Source organism: Dermacentor andersoni, chromosome 9 (assembly GCF_023375885.2).
Source record: "Dermacentor andersoni chromosome 9, qqDerAnde1_hic_scaffold, whole genome shotgun sequence".
Taxonomy (NCBI): domain Eukaryota; kingdom Metazoa; phylum Arthropoda; class Arachnida; order Ixodida; family Ixodidae; genus Dermacentor; species Dermacentor andersoni.
This window is the reverse complement of record NC_092822.1, coordinates 126293329-126306863: the sequence shown is the minus strand read 5'-3', so window position 1 is coordinate 126306863 and position 13535 is coordinate 126293329. Positions and strand designations below refer to the sequence as shown.

The 13535-nt window shown below is 45.7% G+C and overlaps 1 protein-coding gene across 1 annotated transcript in view; it reads right to left on the bottom strand.

Moving 5' to 3' along the window:
• Positions 1-13535, bottom strand: part of LOC126529734 (uncharacterized) — a 184109-nt gene that overhangs the window by 40482 nt on the left and 130092 nt on the right. The window contains exon 8 of the mRNA XM_055069954.2: positions 13150-13219. Coding sequence (XP_054925929.1) covers positions 13150-13219 — 70 coding nt within the window. The remainder of the gene's footprint in view (positions 1-13149; positions 13220-13535) is intronic.

Here is a 13535-nt window from a genome sequence, read left to right as displayed (position 1 = left end):
CCTCCGCCAGAAGAAGGATGGATCGCTATGATTTCGTGTTGACTACCGCAAGCTAAACAAGATCAACTGTACTGAGTGAGAGCTACAAGCGCTAACTCTGTTCTCTGTTCCCTTTCTTTACCCCTTCCACCTACCTTTTTGCTCTTTCTGAGCTGTGCTACCATCATCATCATCAACCTGGTTACGCCCACTGCAGGGCAAAGGCCTCTCCCATGCCCCTGGAAACTTCTTAATCTCATCCGCCCACCTAACCTTCTGCAGCCCCCTGCTACGCTTCCCTTCCCTTGGAATCCAGTCCGTAACCCTTAATGAGCATCGGTTATCTTCCCTCCTCATTACATGTGCTGCCCATGCCCATTTCTTTTTCTTGATCTCAACTAAGATGTCATTACCTCGCGTTTGTTCCCTCACCCAATCTGCTCTTTCCTTATCCCTTAACGTTACCCCCATCATTCTTCTTTCCATAGCTTGTTGCGTCGTCCTCAATCGAAGTAGAACCCTTTTCGTAAGCCTCCAGGTTTCTGCCCCCTAGGTGGGTACTGGTAACACACAGCTATCATACACTTTTCTCTTGAGGTATAATGGCAACCTGCTGTTCATGATCTGAGAATGCCTGCCAAACGCACCCCAGCCCATTCTTATTCTTCTGATTATTTCAGTCTCGTGATCTGGATCCGCAGTCACTACCTGTCCTAAGTAGATGTATTCCCTTACCACTTCCAGTGCCTCACTACCTATTGTAAACTGCTGTTCCCTTCCGAGACTATTAAGCATTACTTTAGTTTTCTGCAGATTTATTTTTAGACCCACTCTTCTGCTTTGCCTCTCCAGATCATTGAGCATGCATTGCAATTGGTCCCCTGAGTTACTAAGCGAGTCAATATCATTAGTGAATCGCAAGTTACTAAGGTATTCTCCATTAACTTTTATCCCCAATTCTTCCGAATCCAGGTCTCTGAAAGCCTCCTGTAAACACGCTGTGATTAGCATTGGAGAGATCGTATCTCCCTGCCTGACCCCTTTCTTTATTGGAATTTTGTTGCTTTCTTTATGGAGGACTACGGTGGCTGTGGAGCCGCTATAGATATCTTTCAGTATTTTTACATACGGCTAGTATACACCCTGATTCCGTAATGCCTCCATGACTGCTCAGGTTTCGACAGAATCAAACGCTTTCTCGTAATCAATGAAAGCTATATATAAGGGTTGGTTATATTACGCACATTTCTCTATCACCTGATTGATAGTGTGAATATGGTCTATTGTTGAGTAGCCTTTACGGAATCCTGCCTGGTCCTTTGCTTGACAGAAGTCTAAGGTGTTCCTGATTCTATTTGCGATTACCTCAGTAAATAGTTTGTAGGCAACTGTCAGTAAGGTGATCGGTCTATAATTTTTCAAGTCTTTGGCATCCCCTTTCTTATGGATTAGGATTATGTTAGCGTTCTTCCAAGATTCCGGTACGCTCAAGGTCATGAGGCATTGCGTATACAGGGTGGCCAGTTTCTCTAGAACAACCTGCCCACAATCCTTCCACAAATCTGCTGTTACCCGATTCTCCCCAGCTGCCTTCCCCCTTTGCATAGCTCCCAAGGCTTTCTTTACTTCTTCCGGCGTTACCTGTGGGATTTCGAATTCCTCTAGACTATTCTCTCTTCCATTATAGTCGTGGGTGCCACTGGTACTGTATAAATCTCTATAGAACTCCTCAGCCACTTGAACTGTCTCATCCATATTAGTAATGATATTGCCGGCTTTGTCTCTTAACGCATCCATCTGATTCTTGCCAATTCCTAGTTTCTTCTTCCCTGCTTTTAAGCTTCCTCCGTTCCTGAGAGCATGTTCAATTCTATTCATATTATACTTCCTTATGTCAGCTGTCTTACGCTTGTTGATTAAGTTCGGAAGTTCGGACAGTTCTATTCTAGCTGTAGGGTTAGAGGCTTTCATACATTGGCGTTTCTTGATCAGATCTTTCGTTTCCTGCGATAGCTTACTGGTATCCTGTCTAATGGGGTTACCACAGACTTCTATTGCACACTCCTTAATGATGCCCACAAGATCGTCATTCATTGCTTCAACACTAAGGTCCTCTTCCTGAGTTAAAGCCAAATACCTGTTTTGTAGCTTGATCCGGAATTTCTCTATTTTCCCTCTTACCGCTAACTCATTGATCGGCTTCTTATGTGCCAGTTTCTTCCGCTCCCTCCTCAAGTCTAGGCTGATTCGAGTTCTTACCATCCTATGGTCACTGCAGCGTACCTTGCCGAGCACGTCCACATCTTGTATGATGTCAGGGTTAGCGCTGAGTATGAAGTCTATTTCATTTCTAGTCTCGCCGTTCGGGCTCCTCCACATCCACTTTTGACTATCCTGCTTGTGGAAGAAGGTATTCATTATCCGCATATTATTCTGTTCTGCAAGCTCTACTAATAACTCTCCCCTGCTATTCCTAGTGCCTATGCCATATTCCCCCACTGCCTTGTCTCCAGCCTGCTTCTTGCCTACCTTGGCATTGAAGTCGCCCATCGGTATAGTGTATTTTGTTTTCACTCTACCCACTGCCGATTCGACGTCTTCATAGAAACTTTCGACTTCCTGGTCATCATGACTGGATGTAGGGGTGTAGACCTGTATAACCTTCATTTTGTACCTCTTATTAAGTTTCACAACAAGACCTGCCACCCTCTCGTTAATGCTATAGAATTCCTGTATGTTACCAGCTATATTCTTATTAATCAGGAATCCGACTCCTAATTCTCGTCTCTCTTCTAAGCCCCGATAGCACAGGACGTGCCCGCTTTTTAGCACTGTATATGCTTCTTTTGGCCTCCTAACTTCACTGAGCCCTATTATATCCCATTTACTGCCCTCTAATTCCTCCAATAGCACTGCTATACTCGCCTCACTAGATAGCGTTCTAGCGTTAAACATAGCCAGGTTCATATTCTAATGGCGGCCTGTCCGGAGCCAGGGATTCTTAGCACCCTCTGCTGCGTTGCAGCTGCGCTACAAGCCTAAAAAAGTCATGACATACCAACTCACCCAAACTGCGACGCTTTTGAGCCCAGTGTGCACACACTGTCACAAGTGTTTGTGGATGCAAACCGCCATTCCTCGCAAGACGCGGCAGGCGCGGAGTCCGGCACTGAGGAGGAGTCAGTGCGCCAAATGCAATGCTTCGTTGATGTTGTTGAACTAGCCAAGCCGCCACGTGTCTACGCCGCTACATTCAAATGGGAACGCCCATCGCTATCTTCGAGGGTGCTGCCGGAAAGCCGGTCGCCTGTCAACAGAATGCATGTGGTCTGGGGTGGCGGAGTTCGATATAGCCATTTTACTTCCGAACCCATTCGATATAAAAAATTAAAAATGCATGCCATTTTCCAGGTGATATAGGAAGTGTTTGATGTACGCAATAATTCTATATATCCGTGTTCGATATATAGAGGTTCGACTGCACTTCATTATATACCGAATTTCGTTATATCGAGGTCTAACTGTAGTATACAAGCAGTCTACATGCTGTTACATGCTGTTTACATGCACGCCAAGCCAAGGTGACAGCAGAACCTTACTCGACTCTAACAAGCCCTAAATGGCAATGTGTGTCCGATTTTCATGGCAAGAAACTAAAAATGAAATGCTTGATGATAGCATGCACCTCGATTTTCACACAATCAGATCCCGATCATGCAAGAATCTCTTAATTTGAATTGACGAATAATTCAGACTGTTCTCTTGGTCTGCGCAAAGTCTTATGTATTTGAATAGAGAAAAACTGCCGTGAATTCGAACTCCAACAACGGCCCAACAGTTATATTGAACAAAATTTCTTGTTCCCACAGACCACCCGTCGAACAAACACAAGCCAAAGACAAAGGTTCGATTTATCGCTAGCTACCGTAATGTCACGTGCCATAAAAGTAACGAGCAAAGACAAGCGGGAAGCAGAGACCAAATGGAAACAAGCCGAGCTATCTGCACCCTCCATTCTCATTCTGCTTAAAAGGGACAGGAAGAAGGAGACCTTAGCAACCGCTTGATCACATTACTGCTCACCGCTCCCCTACAATGCCCCCTTTACCCTCCCCTCCCTCCCTCTTAGTGCATGCTTGATCCCGTTACCGTGCACTCAGCCATCTTACTCCTACTGACTGCGCTCAATCAGATCATCTCCAATGGAGCAAAGCGTGTCCTTCTTTGTAGTACCTAGCGCATGTGTGCGTGGCAAGACTCACACATGCACTCTGGGGGACTGGGGGACTGGGGGACTGCACCTAGGTACGGAACAAGACACGCTTTGCTCTGTTCGTCCTTAGCCAATGGCAATGCGCACTGTGTGAGAACCGGTGCCTAACTTCTGTTCAAACAGAATCACAGCAGCCAATACAGAATCCATAATGTGGAAGCAAACAAACTGACAAATTTACAGTAACAATGTGTCATTATTTATTGGTCTGTGACCGCTAAAGCAGCATCTCCTTAAACCCCAACCCCCGCACTTCACGCCAGGTCATTTTGTTCCCTTAGGGAGGAACTCTCCATGTCAGACTTGGTGGTGAAGCATAGGTAAAAAATTACTGTGGAAGTGAAAGGGGGAAATGATATAATGCAGATTAAAAAAAGACAAGGAGAAAAAGAAATGTTGGAACACGTCTTTGAACTATTGACCTTCCAATCACCGGTGCTGTACTGCGGCCACTACACCACGAAAAAGAATGGAGGGAGAGCTTATTCAGCAGTATTTATCTGCAGTTGGGTAGTGCAGCTCAGCTAGGGACAAATGGCCAAAACCTGTCAGCATTGCTCGTACCTATGCGCATTTCCCACATTTTTCTCTCACAACTCACACATGCACACACGCATGACGATAATGTGCCGTGTATCTCACGTGTCTGCGCCACTGATAAGATAGAACCATGCCATCAAGCCACCATCCTTGTTGGCTCGTCCTCACATGTTTGCCCTTGTAGCCACGAGGCTCAATCTTAACACACTGAGTTTACATGATACGGAGGCTTCTTCCGGCACGTAGTCACATGCTGATGAAGGAAAGACTTCTTCAATGCGAGCCAAGTGACAGTTTTGGTTTTGCATGCTGTACCGCACAATTGATTGGTCCCTGTGTTTAAAAAGGATCTCCTTAGTTCAAACTCCACATTACTCTAATAAATTTTCAATCCCCTTGATGTTTAAATTAACAAGATTTTACCGTACTTAAATAACTACAAATGCAATATCCGCAATCGTTCCATTCCTGATTCACTAGAGCAGAAATTCTGGCTAGTTGCTTATTCATGGTCGACTAATAACAGCACATAAGACAAGGCAAGAACGTAGAAGAGACATACTTGCACTTGGAAGCAAGCGCTGTGTGTCTCTTCTATGTTCGTCCCTTGTTTTACACAGTTATTAGACGTATACATATGTGTATATGACAGCGCAGCTTATCCACTTTCGACCACTCGGCCTTTTGACGCAGTGCAAGGTGGAAATACCTCATGTCTCGTCGCCTTACGGGTGAGAGAAGTGACCACTTCCACCATTATTTTGACCCCACCTCGTTTTAAGTGCTGTCCGAGGTCGTCGGAATGCCTGTACAGTTTGCCTAGCCGAGTTCACGGCTGCTTGCTCACATCAGATTCCATAATTACAAGGCCAGAACCTTTTAGAAATCGTTCTACATTGAGTTACCCATTGCAATCAGCAAAACAGATCTACTACGGATAAATCAAAGAAGTTTTTAGGCATGTAGGGCCCTCTGGGCTGTACTTGTCGGCGATAAGGTAGCCTCTCTGCCTATGGGATTATTTGACTGAGCTATGTCGAATGCTCGCTTGCCATAGTCGGAAGTTCGAATCCTTCTAGAAGGGTTTTTTTTTTTTTTTTTATGGTGGTGAGCTTGAAATTCACCTCCTCCAGTGCACTACATCTGCATTCTTGGAGTGATGCTCGACATCAGCAAAAGGTGCCGAGAGCGAGTGGGGCTATACTAATCCAGGTACAACCAAATTAGGAAGGCCCACTAAGCTTCAACAAAGACACTCCCTCACCAGAACAGGAATTAGCCTCCCTTGTGCAGTATTAAGCCATTACCTCCTTCATGATTCCTATAGTTAAACCATGGCTCTCAGTCGCCAGCAGCTGCGGAGCATTTGACCAAGGCGGCGGTCAGACCTGTAACGCAGCAGAGGGTGCTAAGAATCTCTGGACCCGGACAGGCCGCCAATGGAAACTGACCCTGTCAACCTTTAACAGCCAAACTCTGTTGAGTGAGGATAGCTTAACAGGACTTTTTGAGGAACTATCAGATATTGTTTGGGATATCATTGGCCTTAGCAAGATTAGAACTGGTGAGGCTCATACAGTGCTAACAGCCATGTCGTCTGCTATAGAGGTCTCCGAGATAAAAAGCAATACGGGGTAAGATTCCTGATCCATAAGGACAAAGCGGGCAAGATTGACGAATTCTACAGCATTAATGAGCGGGTAGCCGTAGTCATAATTAAACTTAATAAGAGGTATAGAGAAAAGGTAGTAGAAGCCTACGCTCCAACATCCAGTCACGATGATGATAAAGTATATCAGTTGTATGAAGATGTTGAATTAGCAATGAGAAAAGTGCAAACTCAGTATACTGTAGTAATGGGCAACTTCAAAGGAAAAGTGGGAAAAAAGCAGGCTGGTGAACTACGGTGTCGGTTCTAGGAATGCTAGAGGAGAGATGCTGGTAGAATTCGCAGGAAGGAATAAGCTTCGAATAATGAACACCTATATTAAGAAGCGTAGCAACAGAAAGTGGACTTGGAAAAGCCGTAATAGTGAAACAAGAAATTAGATTGATTTCATACTTTTTGCCGATCCCAGTATAGTGCAGGATGTAAAGCGATAGTTAGGGTAAAGTGCAGTGATTATAGGTTAGTGAGAGCTAGGATTCACCTCAACTTGAAGAGAGAAAGAGTAAAATTGGTCAAGAAGAAACAGGTCAACCTAGAGGCACTAAGGGTAAAAGCAGACAAATTCAGGCTGGTACTACGAAACAAATATGCAGCCTTAGAACAGAGAGATGACGATGACATAGAACTAATGAATGAAACTGTAACTAGGCTCGCTTCAGAGGCAGCAGCTAAAGTGGGAGGCAAGGCACCAAGCAAACCAGTAGGTAATTTCTCCCAAGTAACAAAGAAACTAATAAAGAAAGGACAAAGAATGCAAGTGTCCAACACAAGAGATAAGATAGAATTCGCAGAACTGTCAAAACTGATCAACAAGGCAAAAATAAGTGATATCCGAAACTATAACATGAGAAAGACTGAAGAAGCCGTAAAAAATGGACCCAGCCTGAAATCAGTGAGAACGAAACTTGGCAAAAGACAAACCAAGATGTGTGCACTAAAAGATAAGCGGGGGATAAGCAAGCAGGGGATCTTGCCTGGGTCTGATTGCACTCCGCTCGCATCAACGAGATGCCCAAGGACAGTAATCTGGCAACGGCCAAATTGGCACTTCGATGCGTTGAGTTTTAGACCGGCTCGACGAAAAACATCCAGGACTGCTGAGAGGCGCTCGAGGTGCGTAGCAAACGTTGGGGAGAATACTATAACGTTGTCCAAGTAGCACAGGCACGTCGACAATTTGAAACCATGAGGAAGAAGTCCATAATGCGTTCAAAAGTGGCAGGAGCGTTACATAGACGGAACGGCATCACTTTGAATTGATGGAGACCATCTGGTGTTACAAAAGCAGTCTTCTCGTGGTCGAGATCATCCACGGCAATCTGCCAGTAGCTGGAGCGAAGGTCAATAGAGAAGTAGCGAGCACTGTGGAGGCAGTAAAGAGCGTCATCAATCCGAGGTAGGGGATACACGTCCTTTTTGGTAACCCTGTTAAGGTGCTGATAATCCACGCAAAAGCACCATGAGCCCTCTTTCTTTTTTACCAGTACAACAGGTGATGCCCATGGACTATATGACGGTTCAATAATGTTCTTGGCAAGCATTTTGCGAATTTCTGCGTGAATAACTTGATGCTCAGCCGATGACACTCGATACGCGCGGCGATGAATAGGAGGGGCATCGCCGGTATTAATGCGATGTTTAACAGCTGTAGTTTGGGCCAAAGGACGATTGTTAAAGTAAAAAATATCGTGGTAAGAAAACAGAACATGGTAGAGCCCACGAGAGTGCTCGGACGGCATGTTGGGCGCAATCATTTTCTGTAAGTCGGCGATGGTACAAGTTGCCGACCGCGATGGTAGAGGAGGATCAACTTAATTGTTGTCTACTGCAATACATGCTACTGAGTAATCCTTGAATGAGCGAAGCTGGGCCAGAGACATCCCGCGTGGCAGCACTTGTGTTGTCAAGCCAAAATTGACCACTGACAGGCAGACGCAATTCACCGTGATAGATAAAACTGTATGAGGTACTATGATCCCGTATGTAAGGAGGACGTCTTGCATAGGAGCTGCAATTGTAGCGATCGTCGGGCACTGGTGGGGATGACACTAAGTCAACGTAAGTCAGTGCCGAAGGTGGCAAGCAAACGAAGTCAACGAAACTGAGGTGACTGGGGTGTGGTTCAGCGGGATCCAGAATGGGCAGGTCAAGGCAGAGAGTACTGGCAGAACAATCGATGAGAGCAGAATGTGCGGAGAGGAAGTCTAAGCCGAGGATGACGTCGTGGGGACAGTGGGCGATGACTGTAAATAGCATGATCGTGAAGCGATCGGCGAAGGAGACGCGGGCGGCACACATACCAATTACAATACCAATTACCAATTACGTCAAATTCTTGATGTGCCGACTTGCACGTCAAGAAGGTTCAGATGAGTGGGCAACGTCAGTAGAGGATTTGGCGGCATAGGGAGCAATGCAGCGTCACCTCGAGGCGCCAGATCGTCTACTTTTCCAGCTGGGAGCGGTGTCCGAAGGGAGTCAGCGAAAAAGAGCGACGGGGCTGGGGAGACCGAGATTGTCGTCGTTGGGGCGAAGGCAAACGAGAATGGGGGCGGTTCGGCGCAGGAGAATCAGTGGCGGCATTATCGGAGCGTGCGACATAGGAATGAGAAGGGCCACCTGAGGTGCAAGAGTAGTCAGTATAAGCAGACCAGGTCGAGGAACTCCAGCGACTGCGACAGTGCCGAGAAATGTGCCCGTTTCAACGGCAGTGAAAACAAATGGGCTTGTCGTCAGCAGTGCGCCATTCAGATGGGTTGCAGAAACGTGGTGGGTAATAAGATGTCGGACGGGGCGGAATCGATGAAGCCGGGTGGTTATCAGGGCGATGGGCTGAGGAGATGGTGTGAAGACCCATGTTTGCGAATTCCTGGCAGACAATTGCCTGGATCAGGGAAACCGTGACTGCAGGTGCGTTGGAGGGGCTGGAGTCAAAGGCAGCCGGATAGGCGGCCTCGATCTCACGGCGGACGATCCGGGTAACATCGCCAGTGTTGGTGGGATGAGGAGCGTCGGCACAGGAAGATGTCGCTGGGGTGTTGGGCAGATGGGCAAACTGCTGGTCAATACGTCGGCTTTTAGAGAGTTCCAGGCGGCGACACTCTTTTACAACTGCATCCACCATCGCCACGTTGTTAAAATTGAGCAAGTTGAAGGCATCATTGGCAATGCCTTTGAGGATGTGGGAGACCTTGTCGCGCTCAGTCATGTGTGCGTCAACTTTGCGGCACAGAGCCAAGATGTCCTGAATATATGTGACGTAGGGCTCCGTTGACGTCTGCACGTGGCTAGATAACGCCTTCTGCGCGGCAAGTTGGTGACCGTAGGGGTTGCCGAACAAGTCTCGGAGCTTTTGCTTGAGCGAATCCCAACTGGTGAGCTCATCTTTGTGCGTCCGAAACCAAACTCGAGGTGTGCCACCAAGGTAAAAGTCTACGTTGGCGAGCATGATAGTAGGGTCCCACCGGTTATTGCAGCTGACGTGTTTGTACAGGCTGATCCAGTCATCGAAGTCTTCCCCATCTTTGCCCGAGAATACACCAGGATCACGGGGAGCGGGGAGAGTGATGTAGGTCGTCAAAGTGGCAGCAGGTGTCGGAGCCGGCGGAGTCGAGTTGTCGTCGCCGGGAGCCATGAAGGAAGGCTCGAGGTGCCGTCCACTGCGAAGCTCCGTGACAAGGTACAGGGAACGTTCACCTCTACCAGATATGTTACGTAGGAAGACGCAGACGAAAAGCTATATACAAGTATATTTACAAGGAAATACGCCACACTTGGCCAAGAGGCAACAGCCTGCGCTAGCTTCTAATCGTCGTCGTCATCTTCTCACTGCTCGCCTCTTCGACATTGTAAACACTGTTCCGTAACAATATCATCAGCAATCTCAAAGGCATAGTAAAAACAGCGGAAGAATTCTATACTTACCTGTACTGTACTTAGAGGAGTCAGGATACCTCCCTTAGAAACAGCAACTAAAAGAATACAGAAACTCCTCCTATAACTAGCGATGAAGTCAGAAGGGCCTTACAAGACATGAAACGAGGAAGAGCGGCAGAAGATGGAACAATCGATTTAATTGAAGATGGAGGAGACATAATGCTTGGAAAACTGGTGGTTCTTTATATGAAGTGTCTATCGACTACAAGGGTCCCACAAAAGTGGAAGAATACAAGCATTATACTAATCCACAAAAAGTGAGACATTAAAGAATTGAAAAATTATAGGCCCATTAGCTTACTCCCAATTATATAAAATATTCACCAAAATAATTTCCAAAAGAATAAGGGCCACACTGAACTTTAGTCAACCAAGCTTCAGGAAGGGATACTCTACGATAGATCACATCTATGTCATTAACCCTTTGAGGGTCGAATTATTTTGAAAAAAAAAAAAAAACATTCCCAGGTGGTCAAATTACTTTATTGCCGATCTTGAATGTACAAGATGTATAAAGTCGGGAATAAATAGTAAAAAAAAATTAGGAACAGTATTTTGGTGTCGGTATCACTCAGAACTGCAAAATGTTCAATAGTATTTCAGAATGTCGTACTCCTTGAAACACGGGTCTATCTACGCACAGCACCTTATCGCAGTCTGCACACCTAAAACGCGTGTCTGTTCTCCTCTTGGAGCGACGAGTTGTGTTGGCACACACATGACATCTTCCCTGCGTGCGGCTGCTTTGGGCAGAGGTCTGAGGCACCCTCTTGCGAAAGCGCGTTGCTGGTGAGAGCGAGAATACCTCGCGAGCGGCGGTGATAAACAAGCTAAGAGCAGCGCCCATCAAGATGTAAATCAATTTCTAACGCCCTGCAAGAGAGTGCCAACAAAGAGAAAAATGACATTTTGGGCGCCTCTGTTGCAATCACGCTGCGGAACCGAAACCGCAAAAGGGGTGTTGCCACAGTCTGCGCGACACGCTAAAGCTAGAAATCAGTTGTGTTTATCTCCTCAAGAAGGTAGCACAAATTTCAAACGCTTCTTGTAAGTCCTAAGAGGTGGCAGCACCTCCCAGTGAGCACGCATCGTCATTATGGTGCGAAATTTTCAAACGGAGGGTCGAAACCGTACCCGTACGGCAAAGACCTTGCGGGACAGAAAACCGCCGCTGTACATGTACGGCAAATACCTTCAAAGGGTTAATCAGGTAATCGATAAATCCGCAGAGTACAATAAGCTTATCTATATGGCTTTCATAGATTACGAAAAGACATTTGATTCAGTAGGGATACCAGCAGTCATAGAGGCATTACTTAATCAAGGAGTACTGATCACTTATGTAAATACCTTGGAAAATATTCACAGAGATTCCACAGCTACCTTAATTCTACAGAACTAGGAACATACATATAAAGGAAGGGTTCAGACAGGGAGACACAATCTCTCCAATGCTATTCATTGCATGCTTGGAAGAAGTATTCAAGCTATTAAACTGGGAAGGCTTAGGAGTAAGGGTTGCCGGCAAATGTCTCAGCAACCTTCAGTTTGCCGATGGCATTTTTCTATTCAGCAACACTGCAGACGAATTACAAGAAATGATTGAGAACCTTAACAGAGAGAGTGTAAGAGCAGGGTTGAAGATTAATATGCAGAAGACAAAGATAATGATGAATAGCCGGGCAAGGGAACAAGAATTCAGGATCACCAGTCAGCCTCTAGAGTCTGTGAAGGAGCATGTTTACCTAGATCAACTAATCACAGGGAACCCTGATCATGACAAGGAAATTCACAGAAGAATAAAATATGGGTTGGATCACATACGGCAGACATTGTCAGGTCTTGACTGGAAGCTTACTATTATCATTGAAAAGGAAGGTGTACAATCAGTGCATTTTACCAGTGCCGACATATGGGGCACAGACTTGGAGATTGACAAAGAAGCTTGAGACCAAGTTAAAGACCGCACAAAGAGCGATGGAACGAAGATTTCTAGGCATAACGTTAAGAGATGGAAAGAGAGCAGTTTGGATCATAAAGAAAATGGGTCTAGCCGATATTCTAATTGACATTAAGAGAAAAAAATGGAGCTGGGCAGGTCATGTAATGCGCAGGTTATATAACCGTTGGACCATTAGGGTTACAGAATGGGTACCAATAGAAGGAAAACGAAGTCGAGGGCGGCAGAAGACTAGGCGAAGCGATGAAATCAGCAAATTCACGGGCGCTAGTTGGAATCGGTTGGCGCAGGACAGAGGTAATTGGAGAACGCAGGGAGAGGCCTTTGTCCTGCAGTGGACATAATATAGGCTGATGATGATTATGATGATGATGAGACTTTCAATATGCTCGTTGTTTCTTTGTGATAAAAGAGGGAGAGTAATGGAGACTTCTGTGAAGAGAAAATTTATTGCATATAATGAGACTGGGCATAACACTTTGTCACTGTTGGAGATTCCCTCATGAGGCACAAAAGCACACTTGCAGGGGTGCCGCCCGACTTGGCATTCAATATATAGAAAATAGCGGTGGTTCGATACGCGCTTAGTACAGTGCTATACTTTTGCATGGGATTTTCAAGGAGATGTTACGCCTTTTGTATATGGACAATAATGCAATGTATCAGAGTTTGATATATTGGAGAGTGACTGTAGTTGTCCATTCTGAATTTCGAACACACTCATGGCATCATCAACCACTGACAATGTATAATGAAAACTGGAAATGCATCACGAGGTTGTACTATGCTCACCAGAGAACAGCTGGATGACTTTGGAGGTGAGAGTGAGGCAGTCCTCGGTTGGATCGCACACGGGAGTCACCTGAATCATTAGGTCATGATTACAAGAGGGCACATGACTGCAACAACATACCGAGGCTGAATCTCTGCATTTACAATACTCCACACATGCAGCATTTCAAACTTTCAGAATAATTTAAGAAATGTCCTGTGTAACTCGCATTTTCAATTTTCAATGGGCAGCCACAGTGCCCTGTGTTCATTAATGAATTCAAGAATTCTTCCATTCTTTAGTTCCGTCTTCCTTCGTCTGCTCTGTCAACAAGGTTACCACTACATGCCATGCCATTCCGCATTATTTCTGCACATATTGTATCGCAGACATTGAATTATTGAAA